Genomic DNA, 13,151 nt, shown 5'->3' with positions numbered 1-13,151 from the left:
CGGTTATACAGCTTTCAGCAGAATACCTCCATGACAGGTGACCACAGGCAAGGAATACAGAGTGTGTGTGATTCAGGACGTCCTGAAAGCACGGCTATTGCGGGAATATACACAGGACACCCAAAACAAACCCACTTCTCGCCCTAACTGGCAAGCACACAAGGGTAGAAATAAGGGAGCGTATTTATGAGCATGTGGTTCAGTGAGGTCATAGTACAAGGCCAGATCTCTGTGGGCCACCAGGAGAGAAGTCATGATGACTATTATTTCGTTTTGAGACTTAGGAAATACCAATACTGGAAGTGGGAATTATGAAGAAAAAAAAATCCCCCAGTTGGTCTCAGATGAATTTTTGTCTTTGTTTTGGATCATCGTAAAAAGTGTTTGGTGGCTCAAGTTCTTCCTCACCAGCCACATCCAAGCGTGCTTTTATGGATGTTGCTTTGTGTCTTGTGCCATTGTCAATTTTGTACATAAAAAACATCCTGCCACCAAGTTGGAAGCAAAAAAAAAAAAAACAACTTGTCTAGTTATACTACAGAAAAAAAGATTCATTTGAGATGCCTTGACATCCAGATCCTTCTCACTTGATTCCTGGGTGACCTCCACCTGCCCTGACTCCAAGATCAACATTGACAAATATATGACTTGAAAAAGTCAAAAGTCTAAAACGGACTATAAGAGAGCAGGACTGAGTTAATTCAGGTTTGATGAAAAAAAGACATGATATTTGGCAACCAAGGTCTGCGCGCACACAAACACACAGTTCCCCTGTGTTGTGACTTTAATTTAGGTTCTGTGAGGAGGTCTCACTGAATGATAAAGGGCCTGGTTTTGGGAAGAAGACACCCGGTTTTCATAAGGCTATTAATCTTAAAAGCAGCAGCTGTCAGAGCAAATACATTACCCCTATTCCTGACATAAAGAAGATTTTTCCAAGTCCTTGATTTCTGGTTTAGCGGAAAACAATATCACACTGCCCTCTGATAGAAGGCCTTGAATAGCCCTTTCCAGATTTCTCCATAATGGATTCAGGATTCTTATGCTTAAAGGCACAGTCTTGTAGCAATTCATGACACACAATTTGCATTTTCAGTTTAAAGTGAATAAATGAAGGCAAGCCTGTTATTAGATGTGTCAAAGCTGCATTTGAGTGGTGAAACCCAAGATGGAGAAAGATTTCACCTGAAGGACGACACGATGCGTAAATAAAGAAAAAAAAGGATACCGAGCTGAAAGTCAAAAGTTAATGTTAAACATCAGAGCAGACGTGAAATGAAGATTGTGTACAAGGCTTATGTCAACAACCATGTGTGACCCATAATTTTTAAGTCTGTGGCTGATATCCAAGCAGAACACGCATGAATCAGCAGCAGCTGTAGATGAAGTCTGAAGTGCTCCCAAAGTAATTAGGTTCCTCCACTAATTGGTAACAGACTAACGCAGCAAAGTTGCACAAGCTAACAACAGACAACTAGAGACAGACTCAAATATGCACGTAACTATTCCAAACTTTTTGACTTCGACCAGCTGAAGACAATGTTTCCCACCGTGCATTCATTTTTTCTTATTATAACCTGTACAAGCCCCTCAAAAGTTCTTCGACAAAACAATGTGGTTTTGATCACAACAAAAACAGTTTACAAAGATAAGATTGTTATTTGGTTCAATATAAATCAATCTATGTTGCGATAACTGCATTAGTGGTAAGTCACAACAATTTGAACAGTTCAATTAAATGCTGTTGAAAAACATGGGATGGATTGCTAACTGCAGTTTGAAAATCAGGTTTGGGCGTTTTTCCTTTGCCATGTTTAGACAAGAGGCTTGAGCTGGGAAGAAAAAAAAAAAGAGCAAGTGCCATTATCTTGATTCACCATGTAGCTGCTCGACCCACCCAAAACCACCCTTCTTAATTACCAAGCCCACTGTAAATAGAACCATATTTTGCAAAAAGAAATATTCAAAGGACTTCAACATATAGCTGTCAGTTTGATTGCTGACGTCAATATGAATGAGGAAAAATTGATCTAAAATTAAAATAAACATCACACAACACTGAATGGTAAAGAATTAAGTTATAACAGACACCGGACAACACCACACATACGTACTTTGTCAGAACTCTGAATAGCATTGACATTATTGTTATTATCAACATTTTATTATTTTTTAACATGGCTCTCGAATGAGAAGCACTATGCATTCATATTAATCATATTAAATATAGTTGTACTTTCAAAGTGCTACAAGTAGGCTTTCAAGAGATTTGCAAATTAATGATCACTATATTCAATTAATGAATGTTACGAAAGTAATACTGCTTATTTTAAAATGCCAGAAAAATATTATCCTTTTGTTGCATGGTATTTTAGCCACTGACATCTTTGTGTATTAACAAAAGTTACTACCAACTCTCATCAGTGTTGGACTATAATAGAATTTCAAATTAAATCCTCATGAAGTTATTTTTTCGTATCTTGGCTGCTATCTTTGTTTTCTGAAAACAAACACATACACTGTTCTGGACCAACTGTAACAATTACTGCCCTGACCTGATTGTAACCTATTGTGGTAGTGCAAGTTCTCCTTTATCTGTTCAGGATAACACATCTAAAAACAAATGGGGACACCACACCTGTTCTTCCTGCAGTTTTGCAGTGCAACTTAACATCACTTTTGGGGGCATGAGGAAGCACAGCATGTGAATGCTGAGAAGCAAAAGAAATGCATTTTTTTAAAATAAATAAAATGCCATTGTGGTAGTACATTACCAACTAAATCAAAGTCATATTTGTCTCTAAAGTGCTTAAGTAGCAAATGTTATGTAACACAAATAACCAATAAAGGAGAACAACTGAAGGCTAAACAGGATAAAACTGCTTTTGAGTTGGTTTAGTTGCACAAAAGGAAAGTTAAGACAGGTGAATATAAAATATGATGGCATAAACAGGAAACACTCTTGCCTCCAAGTAAATTGTGTTCAGGTAGAAGAGCAAATAAAAAAAAAAAAGTGCAAACATCTACAACTTAACTATGACTTAATTCTTTCCTGTATAAATGACAAAAGTCCCAGATTGTGTCAACAGAACTTAATGTAACAATTAGACGTAAATGCTGAGAACATATGAAGACGTTTATTGAAGGTCACAAGCAATTACCCAGCCTGGTAAAAGCTGGCATGTCTCACATGGCACCGCCGCACGCCCTCATTAGGCGTGTTCGACTGCCCAGAGTGGCGCTTGGGCCTATAAAAGAAGTCAGCTCGCTGTCTGTCCCCCAGCCTCCATTTTAGCAAAAACTCAAAAGCAGATATCATCACCTCCAATACATGACGGTTAAACTGAAGTAGTAGCATTGCAGTAAATTGGCTGGTTGGGCTTACCCCGAAATATTATGTTGTTCGTATTTAAACAATTAAATTCTGAGGCAAATCTGATTTGAAAAGTCAGTGTTTTAATGTATATAAAGCACATCCTCCAGGTAATATTTCTAGCTCACTGGAGAGGGGGAGTGGGGCAATATCACTCACACACACAAAATGAAATATAACTTAATGGGTATTTAAAGACGAAATACATTCAAGAAAGGAATCCTTGGATGACACACTAAACCAACACCAATATTTACTGAGGGGGTTTTGGGGGGGGGGGGGGGGGGGGGAATTATTGCACCTTGCTGGTGTCAGGTGGTGACCAAGTTTGTTCAGCAAACACCTATTTTTTTAATTTATGTTTTATGGTTAGTGATTATTCACTCATAATATCCTCACATCAAAAAACCATTCATCCATCCATTTTCTATTCCGCTTGTCCCCACGGAAACCAAAAATTTAAATTAAAACAATTTGTGAAACTTTTTATTACTATTAAAAGAATCTCGCTCTACAAATGTTTTTTTTTTTTTTTTGTTAAAAAAAGCCGTTTAATTAAATGATCATTAACGTTGCTGCACTCTTTTTTCATTAAAACGCTGTAAAATGCGACCAATCCATTTTTTGAACCGCTTCCTTTCTCATGCTTTTAATTCGGTTTTGTTAAATAAGTGTGACATTCACGCGGTTTCCATTTTGCGGTCGAGGTTAAAAAAACTACGTTTTGGTGGTTGTGAAAAAAAAAAGATTTTTCTTTCGTTTTATGCGAGATTTCTTTTAGCGCAACACCATTCAACATAAAAAAAAAAATGTTTAGGTGTTTTGGGCGAAATGTATTGCTGCAGTGTTCAATAACCTTTATTTAAACTAGTTAGCGGAAAAGTTCTCTATTGTAATTTCATTCGAATATTATATTTAGATTTGCAGCTATTTCCAAATTTCGTGTATGTACAGCCATCAAAGTGAATGTATTCACATGCACAATAAGTGGTAAAGTCAATGTCGCTAAATAAAAATTACCATCTGCTTATTTATGTTTTATTCGAATTTCAAATCATTAAAACCACGCAAGGCCACGCACATCATTCAAAGCAAAATTGCGCCATCACGCCAGATGATTTGTTTTTTTTCCCATCTAAACACCTATTTAAAAACATTCATTAATTAAATAAAATAGCTAGTAAACAATAAACATTTTACATGATTAAAATATAGAATTTGGAGATCAATTTGCTTATGATAATATAAAACACCTATATTCTGATAGAAATACTGCCTTTTAAATTAATTATATTAATTATTAAGTAATTATTTATTAATTATATTTGTATTCATAATAAATATGAAGGTCTATTTATAATTGAAAAAATAAAAACACGCTCCCACTCTCAATTGAATTATGAATATATTGTACTCCAATGTATGTTTATAATAAAAAAATTTTTTTTTTTTTTAAACATGTAAACGGCGTACCGACCTTAACACAGCCTGAAAGCAAACTTATGCAATTCTTCTGATGTCCAGCTGGAGGAGTCCTGCATGACAACGAGATTAACACACACGACTTCAGATGGCTTGCACTTCATTTGGGAGCAAGTCCAAAGATACAGCATGTGTTCTTTTGCGTGTCTCGTGACACACAAAAAATAATGCATAAGCATAAACAACAGGATTCCATGTGCTCCAGTGACGACGGCGCGACGACGATGATGATGGTGCTGGTGGTGGCGTTGGGGGAGCTTAGTGCTTGGAGGTATTAGGTGCTCCACCTTGTTACCTTTAGGTCGACTGTAAGGTTTTACAAGACCCATTTTGCGAGCATATAACCAATTCCCTAGCGTGGACGGTCTGCAAACATGCTGTGATAATGCACGTCTGTGGAATCCGCACTGACAACTCCAAGTCTGGAAAAGTGGGAAATGTATAGCGCTATCGATTACACGAGGCCACTCGGGTTTGATGCTCTGGCTCTTTCCTATTGTAAAACTCTGCAGCCCCAAGCCTCTGCAGACATTCTGCACAGTCAGCATGTCCACTTATTATCTGGGGAGCAAAGCAAAATAAATAAATAAATAAATAAATAAATAAATAAATACATACATACATACATACATACATACATACATACATACATACATACATACATACATACATACATACATACATACATACATAAATAAATGTCTTTCGAACCGCTTCATAAACTCATGAGTGTCGCAGAAATTAATGACTGAATTGATTAATGAATGAACGAACGAATAAATAAAGAATCAATACATAAATACATTAATAAATAAAAAAAATAAATGAATAAATAAATTGCTGAGTTGTAACTGATCAGCAATATCATGAAAACATCCAATGAATAGTTGCATATACATCTCCAGGTTGTCAATCTGATGCATGTATCTACATTTTTAATTGCATGCCATTTGCAAGACTAAATGCAAAAAAAAATGCATTAATATCTTGATGTTATCTCAATCATATCATGGCTTACATACGCACAATGTATACTTTCGACAAGCATTGTTGATACATTCTTTAGTGTTACCGTTTTAGTTTTTATACATTTGGTAGCACTTAAAAAAAAAAAGCTGCATTACATGTCCAAATTGCAACTCCGACATTTTTTGTTTTTCTTCAATACGTTTGATGCTCTCTGTCATTACCGCGTGTATATATATATATGATTGGAGTTCTTACCAGGAGGCTGCATGTTGGATGAAACGTTTCCCCTTTCTGCCACTTCCCCTATGCAAAATACTCCAGGAGGCTGCACAGCTCCAACCGGATGAGGTTTGTATTGGCTGACAGTTTTGCACAGCTCTGGGCAACCAATGAAACCAAAGCACAACCTCTGCGTAGAACAGCTACGATTGACGTGGAGAGGACGCGTCAAATTAATTCCAGCAAAATCTGGACTTCCCGGGATAACTTCAATTTGCTTTTATCGGATGAAGATCACCTTTGGCGGCCACCTTTATTGCAGGCGTCTGAAAGGCGACAGAAGAACATCGCGCGCTGCAACTCAGGGACATTTAAGTGGACTATTTTTTTTTTTTGTTCCACTTTATTGTGTGCGTTCACTCTGCCGCCATCTAAAGAGGGCTCGTGTATTTCCAAACATTACGGAACGTAAAGAGGCAAATGGGTAAGGCTGCATCTTATTTACTGTACGCTTGGTTGGTTTGAAACTGATGGGAAGCGTGTCTGCGCTCAACACGCCTGCGTAAAAAGTCACCGTGCGCGTAATATATGTGCATTTTTGTCGAGTTAAGAAAGCTGCAATTATGCCAGCACTGCTTAAAATGAATCGTCTTTATCATTGAAATGAAAAAAAAAAATCGATTTTTTTTAATTTATCTTCAATGATCTAGAGTGCCAATGCAAATGTTTTATGAACCCATTTTTTTCTGAACAAGACAGTTGGAGGTGCTTTAAAACATGCTAAAAAAATCCACTGCACTCGTTGCAAGCATTTTTATTGACACAAAAATAATCAGTGCAATGCTATTCGAATGTTTTTCTAAATTCCTTGTGCGTTTGTGGTGCAGAGCAAACCTATGGAGAGGTGAACCAACTGGGTGGTGTGTTCGTAAATGGAAGACCCCTGCCCAATGCCATTCGGCTGAGAATAGTGGAACTGGCCCAGTTGGGGATCAGACCCTGCGACATCAGCCGGCAGTTGCGCGTCTCGCATGGCTGCGTGAGCAAGATTCTGGCGCGGTACAACGAGACTGGCTCCATTTTACCGGGCGCAATCGGTGGGAGCAAACCTCGCGTCACGACGCCCAACGTGGTGAAAAACATCAGGGAATACAAACAAAACGACCCCGGGATCTTTGCGTGGGAGATCCGAGACAGACTCTTAGCGGACGGCGTGTGCGATAAGTACAACGTACCCTCGGTGAGCTCCATCAGCAGGATTTTACGCAACAAGATTGGGAATCTTTCCCAGCCCAGCCAGTACGAGAGCGGCAAGCAAGCCTCGGCTCAGGCCGGCCTCCCTTACAACCCCATTTATCCTTACTCCTATCCCAACACCATGTCACCCGCTGCCACCAAGATGGGCTCCCCAGCTGGGGTGCCGGTAACGGCGGGTCACGTGAGCATCTCCAGGGCCTGGCCCTCTGCACACACCGTCAGCAACATCCTCGGGTTCCGAGCCTTCATGGACCCCGCAGGTGAGCGCAACACCTTCCGCGTTGCGACTGCTTTTTTTCTTTTTTTTCTGCACAACCTGTTCGGCCGCAGGACAATGTGTCCATTAGGCCACTTTCAATGGGCCTTTTCACGCATGACGTGTGTGCAAACACCTTCCTCACCAGCTCGATCCCCTTCTAATCCCCCAACTGCTCGTTATAGACTTTTTCTCTTGACCTTTAAAGTCATTCGTGTTTTTTTTACGCTTTTAAAATGGACATATTTGCGTGAACGAATGTTTGCGCGTTAAAATAATAAACAAATAATTCACTTAAATACATTTTGGACTACAGATAATGAATTAATCAAATGCAGCTTTATTTATTCATTGTAAACATTATTTACCGTAATTTATTAATAGTACGTAAAATTACCAGATTATAAATATATTTTTTTGCTTGCAGTTATAACGCTACACGTTTTTAGAATCTGTTTTCTGATTATACTAGATTAGATTTGTGATGCACGTCATTTACAGGAGTAATGAAAAATCTTACCATTTACTATTTTTTTAAAATATATCCTTACTTTTTTCCCCCTCTTTTTCTTTTTCTCCCTTTTTTGAAATCAGCCATTACTGGGACGGAGGGATATCCGACCAAAATGGAGGAGTGGAGCAGCGTCAATCGAGCAGCTTTCCCTGCAGCTCACTCAGTCAACGGCATCGATAAATCAGCCATTGATGCTGATATCAAATACGCACAGGTAACAATGCATTTCCATACAAACAGCATTTTTATGAACAATTTCTTTTCATATTTAGCCTATCTATTGCAGTACTATTAGAAGGGCTCCATTCAACTCCATTCCTATGACAGGCAATCACTTTTTTCTCCTGTGTATATTCCACAGCCGACCTCCACACTGTCCGGCTATGTCTCAGCGTGTGCATACTCCCCCACAAACCAGTATGGGGTGTACAGTAGCTCAGCGGGTGGCTACGTGGCACCGGGTCACCACCACTGGCAGCCCCAGAGCCCGGCTTTGTCTCACCCAGGGAGCGGGATGAGCATGCACGCGGGGGAGATCCACTCTCCGATGGCCTTCAAGCACCACGCCCGAGAAGGTACATTAATAGTGGTGCCGTATTTAAATGAAAATACCACGTGCTACATAATGACTATTCCAGCCACCAAATGCTCAGCCACATGGCAATTCTCCAATCAAAATTAATGCCTCTATTGGCCATTCTTTTATGGTACAGCTGCATTTTTTTAAATCAATTTGTGCCTTCACAAACAATTATGATAATAATTAATCTCACATTTGAATCACACCTAACAGGGAGCTATTCATTTAACAGTATGATTATTAATATGATTATTTTTTTGGATTGTTTTAGAAAGGCAATATAGTATGTACTTGGTATGCTGTACTATCATATATAAATAATAATATTATAACTTATATAATTAATAGGCCTATACCGTTCTTACTCCATCAGTCAAAAATCATTATCAATACAATTACAATTGATTGTATTTTTCCTAAAGTATATTTTACAATTTAAAGCATATCACACCAAGCAGACCTCTTTGATACATGAACCTATGGGATAAAAATGTGGATCCACAAAACATTCAATCTATTTACAGTATCTACATATCTATATTTCTTTAATTTCAGGAGAAAGAAAACTTCCCAGTCCGCTGAGCAAGCAGCAGCAGCAGCAGCATGAAGACTTGAACAGTGTGCATGGACTCAGTCTCCCTACCTCATCATCATAACCGGGACTTTTACCAGCTTCCTAATCAGATTTAACTGAACTCATTTCAACTCCAGTAAGTCTGAACCCAAACAAACATGGGCTTCTCTTCATTTTGTGGATGCAGTAAAGCCAAAACAGGCTTTAATGGCCTTATGAATGTAAGCTTGCATGGATGGATGCATCGGTGCTCCGCAAAGTACAACTATTTTGTCATTAAAAAGAGAAAAAAAAAAAGTTCTGCATGTCCAGATCGTCATTGATAAGAAAAAAAAGCTGTTGAACGTGTTTTCATTCGTGCTTTCAACTCCATTCTGCAGTCACGGAAAAAAAATATTGAATATTTGCCAAAGCTTTAATTATAAATATATTTAAATCATTTTATTTTAATATTAAAGATAGTAATAAAAAAATATAAAGGATTTTTACACAGCTTAATATAAGATCAATACATATAAAGGGATACTCTCAAAAAATCTCAAAATAGGAAGAGTCATGCTTTTTGGAGGTCAGAACCATTTTCTGGCTGCAGCCTTGAATTATTTTTGGTGGGCTGTTTTTCATCAGGTCTTGCTTCTAATGGCCTGCAGATCTTACCTAGGCCTAGTCTAAGAGTAGGGCCTAATTTGAGAGTTTCCTGGAATTATAATATTTGTTGGTTATTAAATGGGTGCTTAGCTGGAAGAGCACTCAGGTGTAACCACCCCACCTTTTCAGAGAGTTGTGTAGAGTCTGGGCGCCTTCACTGATGTTATCTGACTGGTAATGAAGGCTGCCATGATGCAAATCTATGGGGTGATGGCGCAAGTTGTGTGTGGCTGCAGCAAGTACAGCAGATCTACTTCCACGAAGCCTCTCCAAGTTTCAGAATATAAATTATAAGCATTTTCCTCATAACTCCTTCCTACTAAACTGCCATGTTTGCTCTGTGGTCTTCTCAGAAGTTTTTAATAGACTCCCTGACCAATTTATGAGGGCTTGTTGTCTGATGTCACTGCTAAGTTATGCTCGTTTCTATATGCCAATGTCATTTGTAGTGAATAGAGTATTTTCAGTGCCTTTGAAATGTTTTTGAAAAGGCTGAAAATATTTGATGGAAAGCAGCTTATGGCCCCCAAAAGGATTATTAGTGTGTACTGAGCAAAGTTATATAGGTATGGAAAACTAATGAGGCAGAATTATTGTTAATAAAGTAAAAATGTTTCTGGAGATTATTTTTTTTTAACTGAAATTACATTTTACGTTAGAAAACTATAATTACTGGAAATTTTTGTTGTCTTAGTCAATTAATATCACATGTGAGATTTCAGGTTTCATTAAATGTATTTATTTTGGTATGGAAGAAAGGTCAAATATTTATTTGAAAAATGTCATTTGCTTTACATGATATTTAGTAACCTTTTTTTTTTTTAACAAATAATTCTTATAGTAAAATAGTAAAACTAAAACTAGTAAAAGCCAAACCAAAACCAAGCCAGTCAAACCAAATAAAAACGAACTATGATAAAAAAATCCCAAATTATTAAAACATAACAGTGTCACTTTAAATGTCATCTGCTTGACTGCAACCACACACGTACCTGCCCTTTACCTTAAAGCCACTATTGTACTTGTGACACTCAGATGACCCTTACACCTGAACTGAGGTGTTGGCATTCTCTTCTTCAAACAAACATGCAAGATTGTGAATTAAAATAGGACTATGCGGTCAGGAAAGAATGTAGTTGGTCAAGTCATCATCAGTGTTGTCATCATTCTTGTGAAATAAATCAGGGTGTTACATAAAGATGTTTCAGGTAATGCAGAAAGAAGCACTATGGAAGTCGTGAAGAGATTTATGATTTATGTTTATACTGTATGTACAGTAAAAAATTGGTAGCAGCACAGTATAATAGTAGTTATGATATGTCTGCCTCTCAGGTCCTCCTGTGTGGAGTTTGCATCTTCTCCCAATGTATGCATAGGGTCTCTTTCTGGCATCTTCCAAAAAATTGGATATTGGTTTGACTGTAGACTTTAAATTATGTAGATGTCAATGTGAGTGTGAAATATAATTTGTCACGGTTTTCCCTGTAAGTGACTGGCAACCAGTCAAGGCTGTACCTCTCCTCTGGTTTAAATTCAGCTGGGATAGGCTCCAACTCTCATGTGACCTTAATGAGGACCTGTAGCAAATGAATGGATAGATATAAATTCCGTTACCTTCCAACAAACACCAACAAAAACATCACTCATCAATCCTTTCTTGTTCTATAACATAATAGTTTTGTGAAAATAAGGATGTATGACTATTTGTAAAAACAATAATTTATGAAGCTACTGGTCTGTGTTCATCTCAAATTTATTTTTGATCCATAATCATTGATTTAGCATACAATACTCGTTATAGGAATATCATTTAATGTGTGTGTGTGTGTGTGTGTGTGTTATTCAACAGAAACAATGTCCATAAAGTGAAACGATTATGCAACTATTGGATATTAAATGCCAAAACAATATTTCGAGTGTATATAGGTCATAACATTGTAAGCTGGTGCGTTCTGAATTATGAGGCTTCATTATTTAATCATATTTTCCCCCTGCTTGCTATTTGTATGAATAGTTCTGGTCAGGCCGCTCAAGGAAATGTCCCACTGTTCCAATTTTATGGCAGGTTGTAAGATTTTGGGGGTCCTCCCTGTGCTGTGTTTTGTTGCCCCTGATTCCTTTCCTCCCATTTTTGCAGTAAAGCCCCACGAGACTCACAAAGTCCAAACATTAGCACGGCTGATGAGCATGCACATGCTCCCTGACTGAAGTCGTTCATGTTTTCCCGGATACCACTTGGGGTTCAGAAAACACTCCTTCATGGTGGCGGGGTTACTTCCTACGGGACCTATGATCATCAATCAGGGGCGCTTGTGATACCCCCCACTGTGTTCTCTGTGTTGGGTGGACAGCAGGTGGGCCGTTTGGATTGGTGTTTCCTCCTCTTTTCACAGCACACGTCAGTGCCAAAAGAATTAACTCGATCATTCCGGGCGAACAATTGTATCCGTTTGCACAATCTTGGGATTCAATATGGAAAAGCTGTATGAAAATGTCTCCCTTTACAAAGATTGGTTTAAATGGTGTATTGAGTTTTTGGGATTTTGAAACAATTATTGATTTAACAGACTTTTAAATTGTGTGCATGCATGTGCATGAGCGAGTGCATACGTGCTTGCGTGTGATATAAATTTATTGATTTTATTATTTATATTTTACATTTATTTAAGTATATATTTAGAGTGCCTGGTATAGAAAACCAGAAATGTCTTCAAAAATAAAATGGAATGAAAGGGAAGAACAAAATTTAAGGTGATCTGTAAATCTAAGCCAAATTGATGGGGGTATGATGATTCAACGTAAGCTACCTCGACAAGTTTTCAAAAGTAAACTGCTGAGAAAAACTGTTTTCAATATCTGAACATTTAAAATTAAAACCCCATATTATCATATCTTTGACTCATATAAACTGGATCCATATTTAGTATGAATGGAAAGAACACACTCTAGGGATTCTCTTGACATACATTTTAATGTATTTCCCTTTTCAGTTTTCCAGTTTTCATTCATTCCAAGCTACCGGGACATCACATGGAGAAAAAAAAATTCATTCTTTAAAATTGTGTTACCGTGAGTCTCAGTCGCTCGGAGTTGAGATCTTCAAATCTTAACTGCAGTTTCCCTGTGTGTCGTTTACATGTTCACCCCGAGTGTGCGTGGGTCTTCAGTGGGTCCTCCATTTTCCTCCCACATTCCAAAAACATTTCTTTTAGGTTCACTGAGCACCCTAAATCGCTCATAGGTGTAAATAGTTGCTTTATTGGCGACCATCTTCCAGCT

General features: G+C 37.9%; 1 protein-coding gene and 1 long non-coding RNA gene across 2 annotated transcripts; one reads left to right on the top strand and one right to left on the bottom strand.

Annotated features, from left to right (window-relative positions):
• Window positions 1–3,436: 3,436 nt before the first annotated feature.
• LOC147045494 (uncharacterized) lies at window positions 3,437–6,138 on the bottom strand. Its single transcript, XR_015068370.1, has 2 exons — window positions 6,080–6,138; window positions 3,437–5,416 (listed from the first exon to the last, which is right to left on the bottom strand). It is a non-coding gene; the product is annotated as an uncharacterized LOC147045494 (long non-coding RNA).
• Window positions 6,139–6,226: 88 nt separating this feature from the next.
• pax1a (paired box 1a) lies at window positions 6,227–10,478 on the top strand. The gene is made up of 5 exons (XM_085932725.1): window positions 6,227–6,527; window positions 6,931–7,560; window positions 8,151–8,284; window positions 8,432–8,645; window positions 9,206–10,478. Exons 1-5 carry the CDS (start codon window positions 6,524–6,526, stop codon window positions 9,304–9,306), a joined length of 1,083 nt encoding a protein of 360 aa, XP_085788851.1. The 5' UTR covers window positions 6,227–6,523; the 3' UTR covers window positions 9,307–10,478.
• The last annotated feature ends 2,673 nt before the right edge of the window (window positions 10,479–13,151 follow it).

This window comes from Syngnathus leptorhynchus, chromosome 15 (assembly GCF_054491065.1).
Source record: "Syngnathus leptorhynchus isolate UIUO chromosome 15, UIUO_Slep, whole genome shotgun sequence".
In the NCBI taxonomy this organism is placed as follows: Eukaryota; Metazoa; Chordata; class Actinopteri; order Syngnathiformes; family Syngnathidae; genus Syngnathus; species Syngnathus leptorhynchus.
Note: the sequence above shows the minus strand (reverse complement) of the source record. Positions and strands in the feature narration are given on the sequence as shown.